The sequence below is a fragment of the Gobio gobio genome, assembly GCF_949357685.1.
Source record: "Gobio gobio genome assembly, chromosome: 6".
In the NCBI taxonomy this organism is placed as follows: Eukaryota; Metazoa; Chordata; class Actinopteri; order Cypriniformes; family Gobionidae; genus Gobio; species Gobio gobio.
The window spans coordinates 57,588,173-57,608,716 of record NC_137102.1 but is presented as its reverse complement, the minus strand read 5'-3'; the positions used below and the strand labels follow the sequence as shown (position 1 = coordinate 57,608,716).

Here is a 20,544-nt window from a genome sequence, read left to right as displayed (position 1 = left end):
TCTATCTATCTATCTATCTATCTATCTATCTATCTATCTATCTATCTATCTATCTATCTATCCATCTATCCATCTATCCATCTATCCATCTATCCATCTATCCATCTATCTATCTATCTATCTATCTATCTATCTATCTATCATCTATTTATCATTCCATCCATCCATCCATCCATCTATTCAATTATCTATCCTCTGTCTATTTATCGCTCCATCTATCGTTCTAACTATCTTTCTATATCCATCCATCCATCCATCCATCCATCCATCCATCCATCCATCCATCTATCATCTATCTATCCTCTATCTATTTATCGTTCCATCTATCTTTCTATCTATCGTTCTATATCTATCCATCCATCCATCATCTATTTATCGTTCCATCCATCCATCTATCTATCTATCGTTATATCCATCCATCCTTCCATCCATCCATCCATCGTTTATTCGTTCTATCGTCCATTCTATCTATCGTTCGTTCTATTGTTATATCGTTCATTCCATCCATCATCCATCCATCCAACCATCCATCCATCCATCCATCTATCCATCTATCTATTGTTCCTTCTATTGTTCCTTCTATAGTTCTATCTATCTTTCTATATCCATCCATCTATCCATCTATTCATCTATCTATCCTCTATCTATTTATTGCTCTATCTATCGTTCTAACTATCTTTCTATATCCATCCATCCATCCATCATCTATTTATCGTTCCATCCATCCACCTATCCATCTATCCATCTATCTATCCTCTATCTGTTTATCGTTCCATCTATCGTTATATCTATCGTTCTATATCCATCCATCATCTATCTATCATGTATCTATTTATCGTTCCATCCATCCATCCATCCATCCATCCATCCATCCATCCATCCATCCATCCATCCATCTATCCATCTATGTATTTATCATTACATCTATTGTTCCTTCTATCGTTCTATATCCATCCATCATCTATTTATCCATGTATCTATTTATCATTCCATCTATTGTTCCATCTATCGTTCTAAATCCATCCATCATCTATTTATCGTTCCATCCATCCACCCATCCATCCATCTATCTATCTATCCATCTATGTATTCATCGTTCCATCTATTGTTCCATCTATCGTTCTATATCCATCCATCATCTATTTATCCATGCATATATTTATTGTTCCATCCATCCATCTATCTATCTATTTCTACTCGTATGCTACCGTTAAGTCAGTGTTTTTGATCTGTTTCCGTCATCCTGATACAGTAGATGTCCAGTAGCTGATGGTGTGTGTATGTAGGGGGGGTGGGGTGGAACTGGAGGACGGGTGCTGATCAGATTTGGGACTGGGCCAGACACTGGGATTAGTCGACTGTGATTATCTAAGCCTGAGCGCACCACTGGTGTGAGCACTATCTGCCATGCAACTTGCCTCTTTCTGATGTTCTCTTCTTATACTACTCAACCTTTTTTTCTTTTCACATGAAAATACAATATTTGTGTTGCTCAGAGGTTGCGTTTTACATACTCTAACATTCAAAAGTTTGTGATCGGAAAGATTTTTAAAGAAGTCTTTTATGCTCACAGAGGTGGCATTTATTGGATTAAAAATACAGTAAAAACAGTAATATTGTGAAATATTATTATAATTTAAAATAACCATTTTACATTTGAATATATTGTAAAATGTAATTTATTCCTGTGATCAAAGCTGAATGTTCAGCATCATTACTCCAGTCTTCAGTGTCACATGATCCTTCAGGAATCATTTGTGCTGCTTGTGGAAACCATGATACTTTTTGGGGTTTTTTGATGCACAGAAAGTCCAAAAGAACAGCATTTATTTAAAAATAGAATATTTTGTAACATTATAAATGTCTTCATTAAATACATTCTTGTTGAATAAAAGTTGTGATTTTTTTTTTCTTACCCCCAAACTTTTGAATGGTTGTATATAAGTCCTTTTCATTCATTTCTTTTAATTATCAATCTTTGTTTCTTAAATTTCTCAGGAGGAATAAAAATAAGAACACATTATTCATTCACTATAAAATGAATGTGGATAGCAGCTCAGATAATTTGATCTTTGGGGAAATTGAGAAATGTCCATATTGACTTAATTATAGATGCAGGAGACTTAAGGAGTAAAGGAGTTTGTTCTCCATAAAATCTTATTACTAAAGGAGAAACAATTGAGATATTTTTGTATTGCTTCTCAGAGCATATGCTAGTTCAAATGCGAGCGTTTGGTTTAGGTTTTGTTTTTTGTCACTAAGCTACACCCTTTACATTACATAAGTCTTTAGAAAACACATGCACGCAGACTGCAGAGTACAGGCGTGTTGTGATGCCTTTCCAATTAGATAATCATACGCATATAAGAAGGACAAAGAACTGAGACTAGAATATCATATTTTTGTCCCACGTTTGAATTGTGAATAGTTGCCACGTGCTCCTCTAGAGCAGATGCATGGCATTATTGTTGCAGATGTAACTGTATTTGTGTTTGCATGCTAGCGAGGGCTGGAGAGAATTAGACAGAGAGTATTTTGCGCACTAATGCATTTGTGTAACATGATCTGTGTGTGTGCATTACTTATGCTAATGCATTGCAGTCTCTCTGGAAATTACAAAAGTCATTGCCACAATGCTAGTGTGTTCTGGGTGGTTTCCAAGGCACTGCAATGTAGTTTTTAGCATGTTTGGCATTGCTGTGCAGTTGCTATAGAGGATTCTAGAGGGTTGCAAGGTCATTGCATTCAAGGTATTCAAACATATAAAACAATAAAAGTAATAAAACCCAAGTAATGCAAGTCATTTTGGAGAGAGATGCACCAAAACTAAATTTCTCTGCCAATACCAATAGTTTCTTAAGGGGGAAAATAAATGTTTTCCAAATAATGCTTTAAATTATACAGGAAACCTTCTCATTTGGTACATCACTATAGTATTAGAGGTTAAAATAAAGAGCTATAATATTCAACTGCTATTTTTTCCCCCAGATATAATAGTTATACTCTAAAAAAACTGAAATGTTTGTATAACAGTTGCACATAAGAGGCTAGATTTACTAAACGACAAATTAGCGATTCCTAAAAAGCGCAGATGGGAGTGGAAAGTTCAGCGTGTGATCTACTGACGACACGCACATTAAAGAACACAGACGCAGCCGGATCATTTCCATAATGACCAACACAATCTACCAAGACCAGTGCAAACTAGCATCTAAGACATGCTTTTTTGAGCGTTAAATAATCGCGCAAAAACCAGTAAACTGATGAGCACAAACCTTAGTAAATCACCTCACATGGTTCATTTAAATACTCTCCTCACATAAAATGTATGCGGTTGAAATACTGATTGAGTGATTACATGAGACATAATACATTTCTGAAAGTTATACTGTATCTTTCAAAGTCATTTGATGTTCATGTGTTTATCGTGTTGTAACTATTAAAGAGGAAGAGATGACTTGCTTGAACTGAGGCTGTACAGCGATCTGTCACATCTCATTTAAGAGCGTCAAAACGGCATTTATTGTTTTAATTTCATGATAAAATGGACAGAATTTGAAGGCTGAGACTATGGGCCTGATCACGGTGCACTTAGGGCGTGTCCGAATACACTTTTGCTAGTTTAACAATGGAAAAAAAACGGTTGGCACGTGAGGCACATGGTCCAAAAGGGTCGCTATTTACATGGCGGGATTTCCGAACGGAAAGACTGAGCGCTTCTCCAGAGAGGAATCCTTTTATTTTTAATGTTTAAAAATGTGTGTATGCTGCTGCGCATCCCTGTGTGTGTAATAAGCAGATTGTAGGAGCATTGTGCACCTGTCTATAGGTGCATATTACTAACGCGCCCTTTAAATAACACAATAAATACACACCTCGTTTTCAGACCAGACGCCATGGGTGAACAGATGGACCGAGTGCATTTGCTATTTAAACAACGTGACGCTGGACGTAAAAATGAGAACTGCGCCGGGATGAAACCTGGCGTCGCATTGGGGCGGGTGTATGATAGGGCCCTATATCAGAAGTAACAAAGCACGGTGCTATTTGCGATTATTGGACGGGAGGCGCTACAAATAATAGGGAAAATCTGCAGATCTGGCAACCCTGGTGATTCATAGAGTCAAATAGAGCCTGCTTTAACGTCACTATTTTTAACTGTTAATGTGTCATTGTCGCATTTACTTTGACAGCCCTGAATTCAACACGAGAGATTTTTTTTACACAGTGTCAGTCTGACACGTTTTTCAACACTCCCTTTTGATTGACAGGATATAATCGGATTTGATGGACGATAGTGAAAATAATTGTTTGTATAGGCCGATACATTGGTGCATCCCTGATAAAAGCTTCTACCAAATGAATAAATGTAAATAACAGCACAGCTCTCCTCAACAAGACACATGATTTGAGGAGTCATTCGTGTCTGGTGCACGAATTGCCTAGGATGAGTTACACAGTAAAGTTCAATAGTTAGTCTGAGTAATAGTATGAGCAATAGTAATAGTGATGCATGACTTCGCATCCTTTGGTTGTGGATGTTTGTGTGGTAGCTAGTAATGACTTAATTCGGGGTGTCTGAATGTGAATGTGGAAATTGTGAACCGTACATTGTAATCATATTGCAGACTCAGCCAAACCCATATAAAATCACCTCATCATCCTGCTCCTCCTTTGTTTTGGAGTTGTCTTTAGGTTCCCTCGGTTCACTCTGTTGCTGTGTGTTGATGAAAAGTTTTGATAAACTCCCTCCTCTCCTGTGCCCACACTTTCCATCTGTCTGGCCATAAATGATTCAAGCTAACGCAGCCATCAGCAGCAGCTATTTAAGTTCAGCGTATGACTCAAGATAGACCAGCAGTAAGCAGGCCAAAGTTAACCCACTTTAGCTTTTGACTTAAGTAAGAGATAATGTGCGGTCAGTCAATGATTATAGCAACATAATTGGATGTTCTTTTTCCGTTAGCATATGTATTGGCGAACTTGCTCAGTACGATTCTCTTCAAGATCTGAAGGAAGGATGATCAAGAGAGTTCATGCCTCTTATGGCAACACTGAGAATACAACTCATGAGGTTCATTCTTGTGCAGTTGGCTTGATTTCCTACACATATGTACCAACCTGAAAATATATTAAACTTCATTTTTCAGCAGATTTGCTGTCTACCATTTATTATTACCATTCCTGTCCAGTCAGTGCGTTCTTGATTATCTTTAAACATTCTGGCCACATCCATTCCTTTTAATTTTTACACTTGGTAATGCATGGCTACCATCTTGTTTTATCCTTTGTCCTTGTTTTCACATATGCTGCATTCCATTCAATTCGAAAATCATAATTTCACGGCACTTAAAGTTGAACGTCCAGCTTGAAAACTGTGGAAAATCCGAAACTTTGTAGAAATCCCAATCTAGCATCACATATCGTTGTTTATTCTCTGCATTTTAGTTTTTGTTGACAATTGATCACCTGCAAACTAATGGAAACCTTGCCAGCTTTGTCCTGTCTAACTTTGCTCTTGTTGTCTTTCAGACTGCTCTGCGGAGGAGAGGTAGTAGAGAAACTTTCAAAGATAAGAAGTCTTTTACTCAGGTGTGTATACACAAACACAGAGATCAAACCACAGGCCTTATACAGAACAACTCTAACAACACAAATCTAACGATTGGTATTGTCTTGTACATTCACATATTTCTTACTTTTCAGGAGGACAGTGCAGATCTGCGCTGTCAGCTACAGTTTGCCAAGGAGGAATCGGCCCTTATGCGTAAAAAGATGGCAAAAATTGGGCGTGAGAAAGATGAACTGGAACAGGAATTGCAGAAGTATAAATCAGTGTATGGCGATGTGGACAGCCCTTTGCCCCTAGCGGAGGTGACCGGTGGAGGACCCCACACCACCCGGGAAGCCGAGTTGCGGTTACGGCTCAAACTGGTTGAAGAGGAAGCCAACATCCTGGGGAGGAAGATCGTAGAGCTGGAGGTGGAGAACCGTGGCCTTAGGGCGGAAAACGAAGACCTACGCTGCCAATATGAGAGGGACTGCTTTGGGCGCGAACCCTTCTCAAGTGTCCCTACCTCACCGTATGGTGGCGACGCCCTGGAATCTGCAAGCGAATTGCGAAGGCACTTGCAGTTTGTTGAAGAGGAGGCGGAGCTTCTGCGTCGCTCAATTTCTGAGATTGAGGACCACAACAAACAACTGACGTCCGAGCTCAACCGCTTCAAATTTGGGCCCAGCCAAGCTGACCGGGAGTCCGAGGGAGCTGAGGGTGGAAGTGGTGGTGCACTCAAACCCGGTAACGGAGGAGGTAATGGTTTTTCGGGAGCAGGGAGTAGCGCCACACTCCAGGAGGAGCTGAAAGCCGCAAGACTCCAGGTCAACGAGCTAAGTGGGAAGGTGATGAAGCTCCAGTACGAGAACCGGGTGCTAATCTCCAATATGCAGCGCTGTGACCTGGCAGCACACTTGGGAATGCGCTCCAGTAGCCCACGGGATAGCGACGTGGATAGTGATGCCGGGCGGAGGGAACCAGATGAGGATGAGACTGCCAGGCTTCTGCTGCTCCACCCCAAACGTGAGGGTCCTGTTGGTGGTGAGAGCGACTCTGATGACTTGTTTGAGAAGACGGCCACCTCTGGATTCGCCAGTGGCGAGAAACCCTCAGATACCGGTGAGCTGGGAGCGGCCGAGTTGGCCCAGCGGAGACGGGAAGACCGAGAGACGCTCAGCAACGTCAGGCGTGAAGCTGAGCGGCTCGGGAAAACAGTGGAGCGGCTCATCACGGATACGGACAGTCTCATCCGCGAAGGTCGTCTGGTAGTCCTGGGAGGGGACCTTCTTGTGGAGGGTTCAGAGTTCAGGGGCGATGGAGACTCTGCTGAATCGAAACCCGACTCTCAGGTGCTGGATTCCATCAACACCCGCATGAGGGCTTTCCGTACGGAACTCCAGCAATTCATGGACAAAGTGGACCATCTAGGGGAGGGTCTACGGGACCGGGTCGATGACCTTTCCCCCATGCCCAACCTAACTGAATCTAGCAGCTTCCTTTCCACCGTTACCTCCATGTCAAGGGACTCGCCTATCGGCACACTGGGAAGGGATCTGGTGACGGACTTCCAGGTAGGATATGTGTAACTCGACCCTTCATCTTTCTTCAGTGTTTGCCTTCACATACGATCACATGACATGGCAACTTCCTTTTTCCTTTGCTGCTTCCTCATTTGAAAGTCCCTTTTTGAGAATGCACACACCTTTATATTGGTTCTGCATCTTCATGTGCCATATACCGTCAGTCCTGAAAGTCCTGAATGCACCACAAAGGAAGCTATTCAACTAAATTTGGCTGGCATGACTCGTCAACTCAATATATATATGTAAGGCAAAAAAAAAAGGGATAGTTCACCCAAGACTAAAACTTCTGTCATCATTTATTCATCCTTTTCTGCAAAACACAAAAGATTACATTTTAAGAATGCGTCAGCTGTTTTTGTCCATATTATGAAAGTCAGTGGGACTTTCAAGCTCCAAAAAGGCCAAATTAATCCATGTATCGTGACTGCCTGGTATATTCTAACTCCTCTGAAGATGAACAGAGGTTCAATCAGCAAAGGCATATTTTTGATCTGTTTATCTTGCAAAGCGAGTCATATAGATTTTTTTCGAACTACCTTTGTCTTTCTTGGAGCTTGAAAATTTTGAAAGTCGCATTGTCTAAAAACATCTGAAAATATCATCTGCTATGTTGTTCAGAAGATAGAACATTTGGTTACACTTTATTTTAAGGTGTCAGTATTACAGTGTATTTATACATTTAATTACTGAGTAATGATAATTAACTACATGTAAATACCATAGGGTTTAGGGTTCGTTGCATGTAATTATGCATCATTTACTACAGTAACTCAATGTAACGTGTAGCAATGACACTGTAAACTAAAGTGTTTCCGAAAAAGTCTACAATTTTGGAATGACATTGAGGGTGCATAAATAATAGTGTTGTAGTCAAGATTACGAGACCAAGCCGAGACCAAGACCAATGTGTGTTGAGACCAAGACAAGACCAAGACCAGACCAGCACTTCTTAAATTCATAGTCTTGGTCTGAGTCCTCTTAGTCTGAGACCAAGACAAGAGTACAAATGTGGTCGAGACCAAGACCAAGACCGGTCATAAGTACTACAACACTAGTAAATAATGACAGAATTTTCATTCTTGGATGAACTATTTCTTTATATTATTCCTATATAAGTCAAGCTTTGCTCTGGATGCATCACTTGAATGCAGACGGTAGAAGTAAACATTTCCTTCTCTGGTAACTACACTACCTCTTGCTAAAGTGGGATTTCATCAAGCTACGACTGCAGGCATCCATGCAAAACCTTAAATAAGTTTGGTCTGTTCTCTTACCCATAACTAAACTCATCAAACCAGAGACAAAAACACCCAATTCAGAGATAAAAGGGGGAATGGAGAGACTTGCTTGATATGTGGAGCTGTAGTCAGAGCATTTGACTAGCAAAGCTGGTTATCCAGTTGCCTTGCTTGATATCAGTGATACTTCTGATCATTTGTTATAAGTTATGTGTGTGAAAGATTAATGGGAGTTATGTTCTGATTGACCTGCTCCGAGATTAATGAGAGAGTAAAACAGCAGAAGACAGAGTTGGTGAGATGTTTGTGATGGGTGCTTTTTTAAATTCACTTTGAGATGAATAACCTCAATATAACCTTCAGCTTAAAGGGTTAGTTCACCCAAAAATGAAAATTATGTCATTAATTACTTACCCTCATGTCGTTCGACACCCGTCAGACCTCCGTTCATCTTCGGAACAGAAATGAAGATATTTTAGTTGAAATCTGATGCCTCTGAAAGGCCTCCATTGGCACAATGGCACGTTACACTCTCAAGACCCTTAAAAGGTACTAAAGACGTCGTTACAAAGTCCATCTCACTACAGTGGTTCTAAAATAACTTTATGAATCAGCGAGAATTATTTTCGTGCACAAAAAAACCCTAAATAACGACTTACATAGTGATGACGTTTTCAAAACAAGGCATCATGAAGCTTCGAAGCGTTATGAATCAGTGAGTCGAATCATGATTCGGATTGCGTGTCAAACCGCCAAACTGCTGAAATTTGGCGATTCAAACTGCTGATTCGACTCGCTGATTCATAATGCTTCGAAGCTTCATGATGCCTTGTTTTGAAATCATCATCACTATGTAAGTCGTTATTTAGGGTTTTTTTGCGCACAAAAACTATTCTCGCCGATTCATAAAGTTATTTTAGAACCACTGTAGTGAGATGGACTTTGTAACGACGTCTTTAGTACCTTTTAAGGGTCTTGAGAGTGTAACGTGCCATTGTGCCAATGGAGGCCTTTCAGAGGCATCAGATTTCAACTAAAATATCTTCATTTGTGTTCTGAAGATGAACGGAGGTCTTACGGGTGTCGAACGACATGAGGGTAAGTAATTAATAACAGAATTTTCATTTTTGGGTGAACTAACCCTTTAAAGTTAGGCATTTGAACAGGTCTGCCAGACGCCTCAGACCAACACTCGTTCACCTACTATATTACTAGTGCTATGTTTATGTAAATTAATTTTCTGCATGCATGGACTACCCAGGTGACCTGCTGTATTTGCCAAAATGTGCACAATACGTCAGGGAACACTATGTGCAGGGCTTGACATTAACACCCACAACCCGCCAAATGCGTGTGTATTTCAGCAGTGGTGTGTAACGCAGTCACTCCTAATAGCCACGTTGGCAATATAAATATAATGCATACAGTTTTCAATTGTAGTCTTTTAGAAAAGGCATCTGAAGTAATAAACTAAGAGCAATGTAGTGTTGTAAAAAAAAATTCAAAACATATCGATACTGAAATATCTGAAACGCTTACTCATTTTGCGCAAAACAGACACACGATACCAGCGTCTCTTTCTCTTTCTCTCTCTCATCTCTCCGACAGCGAGTGACACACAAACCCGCCTCCACTCACTCACTGGCTTCATTTTCTCCGGATGAATATTGTTGCTGTTACAGGGCTTGAGTTTCACCGTGGGACTGTGCATAATTTTACTCATTCCCACAGATTTGTAGTCAAACACCCAAAGTGTGTGCACATAAAGCCGCCTCTTTCGCTGCTTATTGCACTTAAACAGTCAAACACACACTAGGTCTGTCGCGAGAACAAATTTTGCTGAACGATAAATTGGCCAAGAATTTTTTGTGATAAACGATAATATTGTCGTTCTGAGAACATTTTCATCTAAAATAATGATAATGGCATAATAATGCAGGTACACCTTTTCAAAGATCAATAAACTTTTATTTCTAAAGACTATTTTACACTGAAAATGAAAAACAATTTAAAAGTCCACAATAAATTAACAAAACAACCAGAAACAATAAAAGCAATGGACTCTCAGTCTGTTAACAAAAAAATGTAAAAAACAATAAATAAAATGGATGAAAACTGCAATGGATGATTGTGTTTTAGGTGCATATTATGGGTGGCACGGTACGTATCACGGGTTTAGGCTCACGGTTTTCAGTTCTGTACGGTTTTTGTTGGTTGTTTTTTCTTTTAATCGTTAACACTCCAGAAATGTACTTCAGCGAGAGAGAGAGAGAGAGAGAGAGAGAGAGAGAGAGAGAGAGAGAGAGAGAGAGAGAGAGAGAGAGAGAAAGCGCGCGAGAGAGAGATGAGGAAAACAAACAAGCATGCAAGTGGAAATTGTCTCGGCCGGAAAAATTATCGAGCTAATTTTTTTTAATGTGCGATTAATTGATTTATTGACTATCGCGACAGGCCTAACACACACAAAATAATGTCAAAATGCCGGTCTTGGTGAGTATTCATGTAAACACAGTCAGTTCTGTTTTAAGCGAACGTAAACAGTTGAGAAAGAAAACGCATGTGTAACAGTGTAATGGATCCGTGCATCAGCTCTTAAAGGGACAGCAGCCTAATATACCTGCTGCCAAATTATCAGATAATTTTATAAATATCTAAACGGCAGTTTTTCCCCATGTATCGATGTCAAAATTGTGTCCAGTGAAAATGCTGAGTGGCTCGTAACTTTGGAAAATCCGGTGAGCTAAAAAGTTAATGTCAAGCCCTGACTGTGTGGAATAGTATATCCCACAATGCAATGCTCATCTCCTTTACCCACACATGCCAGAGTGCCACCCGGCTCAGCCAAGATGCCCTTACCTGTCCTATCCTAGCAGTAACCGCCCTCGATGCTGCTCATGAACACCTGCATCTGTACCTGCCCTCTCCTCATACCCACAATCCCCTTGTCTTGCCCTGCAGGGGGATATTACCTGCATGGCTTCGCTTCACAGGACTATGTTGGCTGTCATTGATTTGCAGGGTCCAAAATGTATTGTGCCAACAGCGAGTGAACTGAGAAATATTTGCCTGCCGTAAAAAATTTTTTTTTTGTATTTTACAATTACAATTTTTTCATGCATACTTATTTGTCACAAATAGCATTGTGTGATTAACAGCATAATATACTATATAAACACGAGGGCATTTGGCCAGAGCACGTACTTGCATTTTCCAGTGCATCGAAGCATGAAGTTGATCTTGCGTTGATAGAAGCTAATAACCGAATGCAAGACAGATACTTGCTTAAAGTCTGGCCTTCTGACAAAAATGTGGACATGCATTATGCTTTTAATCCTTGTGTTTTCATATGCATGTTGCACTTCTTAATAAGGATATCGTAATTAGCTAAATTCATCCTATTTTAATTCGATGTATTGGCACTTGTCAATTTTGGACCCTGTTGATGTGGCATGATGCATACTAACACCAGTTAAGATGTTTTTCCATCACATTGGTTCTGGCCTTGAGCAAATCTAGTCGTTTTTTGATTTGCACAGTTAATGCTGATGCAACATATGTGGAGCATGCATCCATAAATATGAGATATGACATAAAAGAAGTGCTTACACTGCGTTTTTTGTTTTCCGAATAACCTCCAGAGGCGGCGTAGGACCTGTAAACACACTCTGAATACACTGAATGTCTGTGTCTCTGTATATTTATGTGCTCGTTCTCAGGAATAATGCAGCTGATCTGCCGGTGTCTTTTGTCTCAGTGAATGAGTTCCACATGTTTAAAGGGTTAGTTCACCCAAAAATGAAAATTCTGTCATTAATTCCTCACCCTCATGACCTCCGTTCATATTCGGAACACAAATGAAGATATTTTTGTTGAAAGCTGATGGCTGAGAAAGGCTTCAGACAGGCCTCCATTGGCATTCAGTACATTGACACTCCCAAGACCCATAAAAGGCACTTAAAACGTTGTTACAAACTCTATCTCACCACAGTGACTCTACAATAATTTTATGATGCGACGACAATAGTTTTTGTGCGCAAAAAAAAATCAAAATAACAACTTTATTCCACCTCTTCTTGTCTTCTTGTGCCTCCACGACGCATGCGCGAGAATATGACGTAGCGCCGGCGTTCGGGAATCCATGAAATGCACACTTTAACCCCATTTTGAGCACTACGCCAAGACCTAAAGCACGATCAATGTAGAATTCAACAGCTTAGACACGCGCGTCTTCCTCTGCTTGTAAACAAATCCCTTCTGGGTCATGTGTCCGAGCGCCGGATCTGCGTCATATTCTCGCGCATGCGTCGTGGAGGCACACACGGAAGACAAGAACAAGCTGGATAAAGGCGTTATTTAGATTTTTTTTTGCGCACAAAAACTATTGTCGTCGCATCATAAAATTATTGTAGAGTCACTGTGGTGAGATGGACTTTGTAACAACGTTTTAAGTGCCTTTTATGGGTCTTGTGAGTGTAAATGTACTGAATGCCAATGGAGGCCTATCTGAAGCCTTTCTCAGCATCAGCTTTCAACAAAAATATCTTCATTTGTGTCTGAAGATGAACGGAGGTCTTACAGGTGTCGAACGACATGAGGGTGAGGAATTAATGACAGAATTTTCATTTTTGGGTGAACTAACCCTTTAAGTGTCATATATGCTTCATAGTCTCAGAAAGCTGCCTTCCATAGGACTGCTTGTAGCTTTTTTCCTGCTTTGTGCTTTGAAACTGCTTTATGATAACATGAGTCAATTTTCCAACAAATAACCTTTTCTTTAAACTACGGTTTGACGATATTTTTGTAGTTTATCGTATTCTGAGCGTTTGGAAATTTTTGAATATTCCAGCGTCTGAACATGATTTCGTCCAACATTTTCCTATTGCTCCACTCTGATTGGTTAATTCACTTATTTGGCTCATGTTCATTGGTGGTGGAGCCCATTGGTTCTTTGCTTTGGGTCACTTCAATCCAACCACAGATCCACTCTTCATCAAGCATGAAGTCACGACCTGATCATCTCACATCTATGAACGGTTTGATGTCCCGCACAGTTAATGATAACAGACCTGCGAGCGCTCCTATAGGATGTGTATTTAAGAGCTTCCGCTCACTGCGCTGCTTCCATCGCATGGCCGAGCTTCGCTGTGAGCTGCCGTCATGCCAAATTCAAGCCCCTGGCCAAATCCTACCCACCTTGGAGCTGTTTGTTATGCCTCATCCAAAAGCCTTTAGCATTATTCTGTTAGTGCTGATCAGAAACTTACAGTTATAATCAAATACACCAATGGCAGTTTTGTTAGTATGAGGCAGTTAGTATAAGTTAACTATGTGTGTATGTAGCTATATGATTATCGGATGGCTTTTCTTTCAGGATGCACTCTAAAAAATGCTGGGTTAAAAACAACCGAAGTTGGGTTGAAAATGGACTAACCCAGCAATTGGGTTGTTTTAACCCAGTGAATGTTTTTTTAACCCAGCGGTTGGGTTAAATGTTTGCTTAAAACAACCCAATCGCTGGGTTTAAACAACCCAATTGCTGGGTTAGTCAATTTTCAACCCAACTTGGGTTGTTTTTAACCCAGCATTTTTTAGAGTGTGGGGAATTTACTTTATAAAAATAATGTGGATCAAACATATTTATTAATGATCTTAATGATTTATTTATTAATTAATTATTTATAATTCATTTATTAATTATATATATATATATATATATATATATATATATATATATATATATATATATATATATATATATATATATATATATATATATATATATATATATATATATATATATATATATATATACATTAGGGGTGTAACGGTACACAAAACTGACGGTTCGGTACGTACCTCGGTTTTGAAGTCACGGTTCGGTACGAGTTCGGTACAGCAGATTTACAAAATTGCTTTTTATTTATTTTTTATATTTAACAGTGGTTTACTGGAGAAAAAAGTGTCCTTGAATGAATTAAATTATATCTAAAAGTTTATTTAAGATATTTCTGTAAATTATATAGGGAGCCCTTACTTGTACATTAATATTAAAGGTTCACAACAGAGCCCAAACTATTAGCCTAAATTCAGTTGCTATTTATTTTTAGGTATAATAATCAACACTCAAATAACACATTGTGTGCAAATATGTAAACTTCACATAAGGCAGTTTTTGCATTAACTTCTAAATCTAATTATAAAATATTTTTTTTCTCCAAATCGTTGTTGAAATATAATAATTTATATACAGTGTCTGTCATTTTCATGACAGGTTTATTTAACATGCATGAAATAATCAAGACATCACTAACAGGTTAAGTAGAATATAATGAATATAACGGTTAATATAGAGCATATATTTAGCGAAAGAGTTGATTTCTCTTGTGAATAAAATTCTGTGGACACTGAATGACTGCCTGAGGTAAATGTGATGCTAACGTTACATGACATTGTTTAGTTCACAAGCAGTTATATTGACATCTTTCCGCAGTTGAAACACTGATTTAGCGATTACACCACATATATACATGACAGTAAATTGTAATGTATCCTCAGCATACCTTCAGATCGTCATTCATGTTTATTCTTGAATCTTTAGTAACAGATGATCGATCGCCTTCACAGATGATCGCGTTCACGCGCGTGCGCGGCCGCTTGAACTGTGATCAGTGACCAGTCACGCCACATAGAGCGTCAAAACGGCATTTATCGTTTGAATTTCATGATAATATGGACTGAATACTTAATATGTTGGTGTGGGAACTCGGATTGAAGTGTGTTCCGCGCTTACAACAAGCCGACTGTTAACTGTTAAACATTACATTCATAACCGTTCGGTACACGCGTGCACCGTACCGGAAGCCCTGTACTGAAACGGTTCAATACGAATACGTGTACCGTTACACCCCTAATATACATACATACATACATACATACATACATACATACATACATACATACATACATACATACATACATACATACATACATACATACATACATACATTTAATGGTTAATAAATAATTAATAATTTTAATGTTGTTTTAATTAATTATTTTAATTAATGTAGTTAATTATTGAATATAATATAATGAAAATAAAAATTATATAGTTAAAAATAAATATCATTATTTTAATGTCACTATATAGTGTTTTTACTTTTTTAATTATCTTAATATTAATAAAACTAATAATTAAAATAATATTATTATTATGAAATGTATTACTTTCATTATGTGCTTAATAATTAATATATTAACATGGATATATATATATATATATATATATATATATATATATATATATATATATATATATATATATATATATATATATATATATATATATATATATATATATATATATATATATATATATATATATATTTATATTAATTTAATAGTTCATAAATTATTTATAATTTTAATGTTTTGTTTGAAATAATTTGTTTTAATTCATTTAATTATTGAAAATAATATAATGAGAATAAAAGTTATTAAATATTTTTAAATAATTATAATTGTTTTAATGTGACTATTGTGTTTTTATTGTTTTAATTATCAGCTTAATATTAATAAAACTAATAATTATAATAATGTAATTATTTAGGAAAATTAATTAAATTATTTTAACTATATAATATGTGTGTGTGTGTGTGTGTGTGTGTGTGTCTATACACACACACACATATATATATATATATATATATATATATATATATATATATATATATATATATATATATATATATATATATATATATATATATATATATATATATATATATATATATACACTCTAAAAAAAAAAAGGTTCTATATTGCACCAAAAATGGTTCTTGGCTCGTAATCATAGGGGAACCTTTTTTAGTGCTATATAGCACCAATTTTGGTGCTTCAGTGGTTCTTCAGCGGTTCTTCAGAGGTTCTTCAGCGGTTCTTCAGAGGTTCTTCAGCGGTTCTTCAGCGGTTCTTCAGCGGTTCTTCACCGGTTCTTTGACTAAGGTGCTATATAGCACCTCTGAAGAACCACTGAAGAACCACTGAAGCACCAAAATTGGTGCTATATAGCACTAAAAAAGGTTCCCCTATGATTACGAGCCTTTTTTTTAGAGTGTATATATATATATATATATAGTTATTTATTTATTTATATAGTAGTTAATAAATAAAATACATTTTAATCAAACAAATATATTATATAGTTAAATAATTAATATATTTTTTATTATTGTTGTAATTATTAGCTTAATATTAATGAAGCTCTATTTTCCAGTTGTATTAGTAAAACCCCTGAAGGACTTTTTGTGATTAGGGTTTTGACCGGGGTTTGGATTTGGCTCGACACATTAGCGTTTAGCCCCTGCTGTCACTGCACATTTTGGGTTATTGGTTGTAAGACTCATGGATCCCCATCGCATGCGCTTCATAACCAGTGTTTTGCATTCTTTTTTTCCCCTTGGCCCTTCCCCTCTTCTCTCTTTGTCCCTCATTCCGTTCCCAGATGTTTCAGCCCATGATTCTGTTCCTCCTCATTCTCGTCCTCTTCTCATCTCTCTCCTACGCCATCATCTTTAAGTTGGTCTTTCTTTTTGCGCTTTTCTTTGTCTTGTAGCCTGCTGGCTCTCTTTTTTTTTTCTCCATTGGATCATTATTATTTAATTCATAATCATTTTTTGGGAGTACAATGTGTGTCACCCTTTCTTGCATTTCACACTTTTTTAAGTTTTGCTTAAACCCACATTCAGTCCCCCCCCCCCCCTCACTCTTTCTCGTCTGGTGTGTGTCGATTCTGTTTGTCGTTCACCGATCCCCATGCACCTCCCTCTGTCTCCTCCTCTCCTCCACCTCCCCAACCCCTTCCCTCACTCACAGTACGGGCGAAGGGAGGAGCAGGAGTGGTGCCTAGACCGGCAGAGTGGCACGGAGGGCGCCGCTAAGGGGTCGGCCACAGCCAGGGCAGCCCCTGGACTCAGTAGATACGCCAGGCCACACAGTTTCAGACCCGAGGTCAGTGCCTCGTTCATCACTAAGACCAGATTTACGTTTCCAAGTGTCCTTGCAGGGCCTCTGTGGACTGAAACACCTGACAGCGTAATGTGCTGCATTAGTGAGATGCTGAACTGGGTATATAGATGTATTACAGATACAACTTAGTTTCTGAAAAGCCTTGGATATCTTTGGATGAAAATACAGAAGTAGCTGGAGCAATAATTCCAACATGCATTGTTTTTCACTGCATGTCATAATATGCCTTTGTGCAAGTTGAACATTTCTTAAGATTTATATTATTTGATATGATTCTGCATGCACACGTTTAACATATGCAACATGTAATGCAGTGTGTGACAATGCAAAAATATTCATAATAGGCAGACAAATTGAGAATATTATTTTATTAACCCAAATTTTATTTAATTGTTGTTCATTTAATTGCCATTTGATTCATGTTTATTTAATAGAAAATAAATGTTGATGTCAATATTATTAAAATTGTATACACACACACACACATTTATATCAATTTAATAAGTAATAATAAGTAATAAATGCACTTTATGGTGCTCCTGTATGCAGCTGTTAAAAATCACAGATTTTTTTGTTTCAATGAATATACAATATTTTAATTTGATGAAGTTTTTTATTTAATATTTTGTATTTTTATGGGATTTCTGTACTAAATTAGCCTATATTTATGCAATAATGTGGATCAAACATATTTATTAATGATCTTAATGATTTATTAATTAATTAATTATATATAATAATTAAATTATATATATATATATATATATACATACATATATATATATGTATGTATATATATGTATGTATATATGTATATGTATGTATATATGTATATATATGTATATATACATTTAATGGTTAATAAATAAAATAATACTAAAATCATTTTAATGTTGTTTTAATTAATTATTTTAATTAATGTAGTTAATTATTGAAAATAATATAATGAAAATAAAAATTATATGGTTAAAAATAAATATAATTATTTTAATGTGACTATATAGTGTTTTTATTGTTTTGATTATCTTAATATTAATAAAATGAATAATTAAAATAATATTATTATTATGAAATGTAATACTTTAATTATTTGCTTAATAATTAATATATTAACATGGATATAAATATATAATATTAATTTAATAGTTAATAAATTATTTATAATTTTCATGTTTTGTTTGAATTAATAGTTATTTTCACCTTTTGAGCATAGACCTAAAAAAAATTTATTTCAAACTTAAACTGTCAATCTTTTTTTAAGTGAACTTAAAAAGTTATAGAAGTTAAAGCTTATTATTATGAAAAATATACAAAATAATAAATAAAAAAATTGTATGAAACATTTATTTTCCGAATCATATTTTACTCTAAAACTGTGGGAAAGGCAAAGCCATGAATCTTAACAAATTTGAAGTTGATATCTTTAAAAACGAGCTTTCAATAAGATTTTGTTTGGGCGCAGTACCAAATTCGCAATTCATTTCCAATGCACTCATTTTTGACCTCAAGGAGTTTAAGTGTGACTATTTTTATACCTTTTCGAATCATGTCCATGATATTTTGTGTGTTTGTGTGTGTGTTCACATAGCAAGTGCCAAAACCTTTGCCAAGTTTCATACCATTTTGATGAAGAAGAAAAAAATTGGTCAAAGATGACAGTAGAGCACCAGAGGGTTAAAAGTTTCTTTAAAATATGACCATATCACATGAAAAGCCACTGCTGTCAAAGCTATCCGGAGATAACCAAGGCTTTAATCCCCTTTTTAACAATAAAACAGTCAATGTTTTGATGGTGAATGGAGAAATAGAGTGCAGGAATGCCTTTCCTTGTGAAAATGTGTAGTACAGATCAAAACAGAGGAACTGTTCACACACTGGTTTTACGATGAAGCTTTCCATCCTGAAACAAGAATGGCCTCAATGTGCTCTGAGATACCAGATCTTAAAAATCTGAACCACGAGGGTTTCGTGTCGACCTGAAGTATTTATGAATATGGCTCCAGATTTCAAAATAAAAGTTTTATTAGCTTTGAAATGGACATGACTGCACTGGTGTTTGAGCACAAAGGTAACAGTGTGTGAACAAATCTCCCACCAGAACTATTAGATCTGTCTCTAGATCTGTTTCAGAACCTAGTGTGTGTTTTGTAGGCAGCATATCTGCATATGCATACTATACACACATAGTCTGCTCTAAACAATGGACAATGCCTAAAGTAAACCAAAAATCATTGCATTACTTGCAAGGTAACTTTCTTTATGGCAAATTTAATCCCACAATGCATTAAATATATAATGATTAGACTATGCATGCAATTGTTTTATTTCCAAAATGTGATTAATATAATATGATAAAATATAATATAATTAATATAATATAACATATTATAATATGATATAACTTAACTAGATTATGCATGAAATTATTTTATTTCCAAAAATGTATTTAAGTATTTTATAATAATATAATTCATAACATAATATAATATAAGACATTATAATATGATTCATATAATATAGTATAATATGATATGATATAATAATGTATAATGTAATGTAATATAATATGATTTAATATAATATAAAGTAATATAATATGATATAATATAATTAGATTATGCATTAAATAGTAATATAATATTACATATAACATATAATATAACATAACTTAAAATATGACATATAATATAACATATAACATATAATATATAATATAACATAACATAAAATATATAATATAACATATAACATATAACATATAATAAAACATATAACATATAATATAACAACTTAAAATATGACATATAATATAACATATAACATATAATATATAATATAACATATACTATATAATATAACATATAGTATAACATATAAATAATATAACATATAATATAGCATAGCATATAATAGAAATAATATAACATAACATAATATAACATAGAAATAACATAACATATAATATAACATATAAATAATATAACATAACATATAATATAACATATCATATACTATAACATATAAATAATATAATATAACATATAACATAACATACAGTATAATATAACATATACATAATATAATATAACATAAATAATACAACATATAATATAACAAATAATATAACATATAACATATCATA

General features: G+C 35.9%; 1 protein-coding gene across 1 annotated transcript in view; it reads left to right on the top strand.

Moving 5' to 3' along the window:
* Positions 1 to 20,544, top strand: part of mtcl1 (microtubule crosslinking factor 1) — a gene marked incomplete at its 5' end in the record, with an annotated part of 120,083 nt that overhangs the window by 59,099 nt on the left and 40,440 nt on the right. Inside the window, 3 exons of the mRNA XM_079819139.1 lie at positions 5,533 to 5,592; positions 5,707 to 7,125; positions 17,250 to 17,384. Coding sequence (XP_079675265.1) covers positions 5,533 to 5,592; positions 5,707 to 7,125; positions 17,250 to 17,384 — 1,614 coding nt within the window. The remainder of the gene's footprint in view (positions 1 to 5,532; positions 5,593 to 5,706; positions 7,126 to 17,249; positions 17,385 to 20,544) is intronic.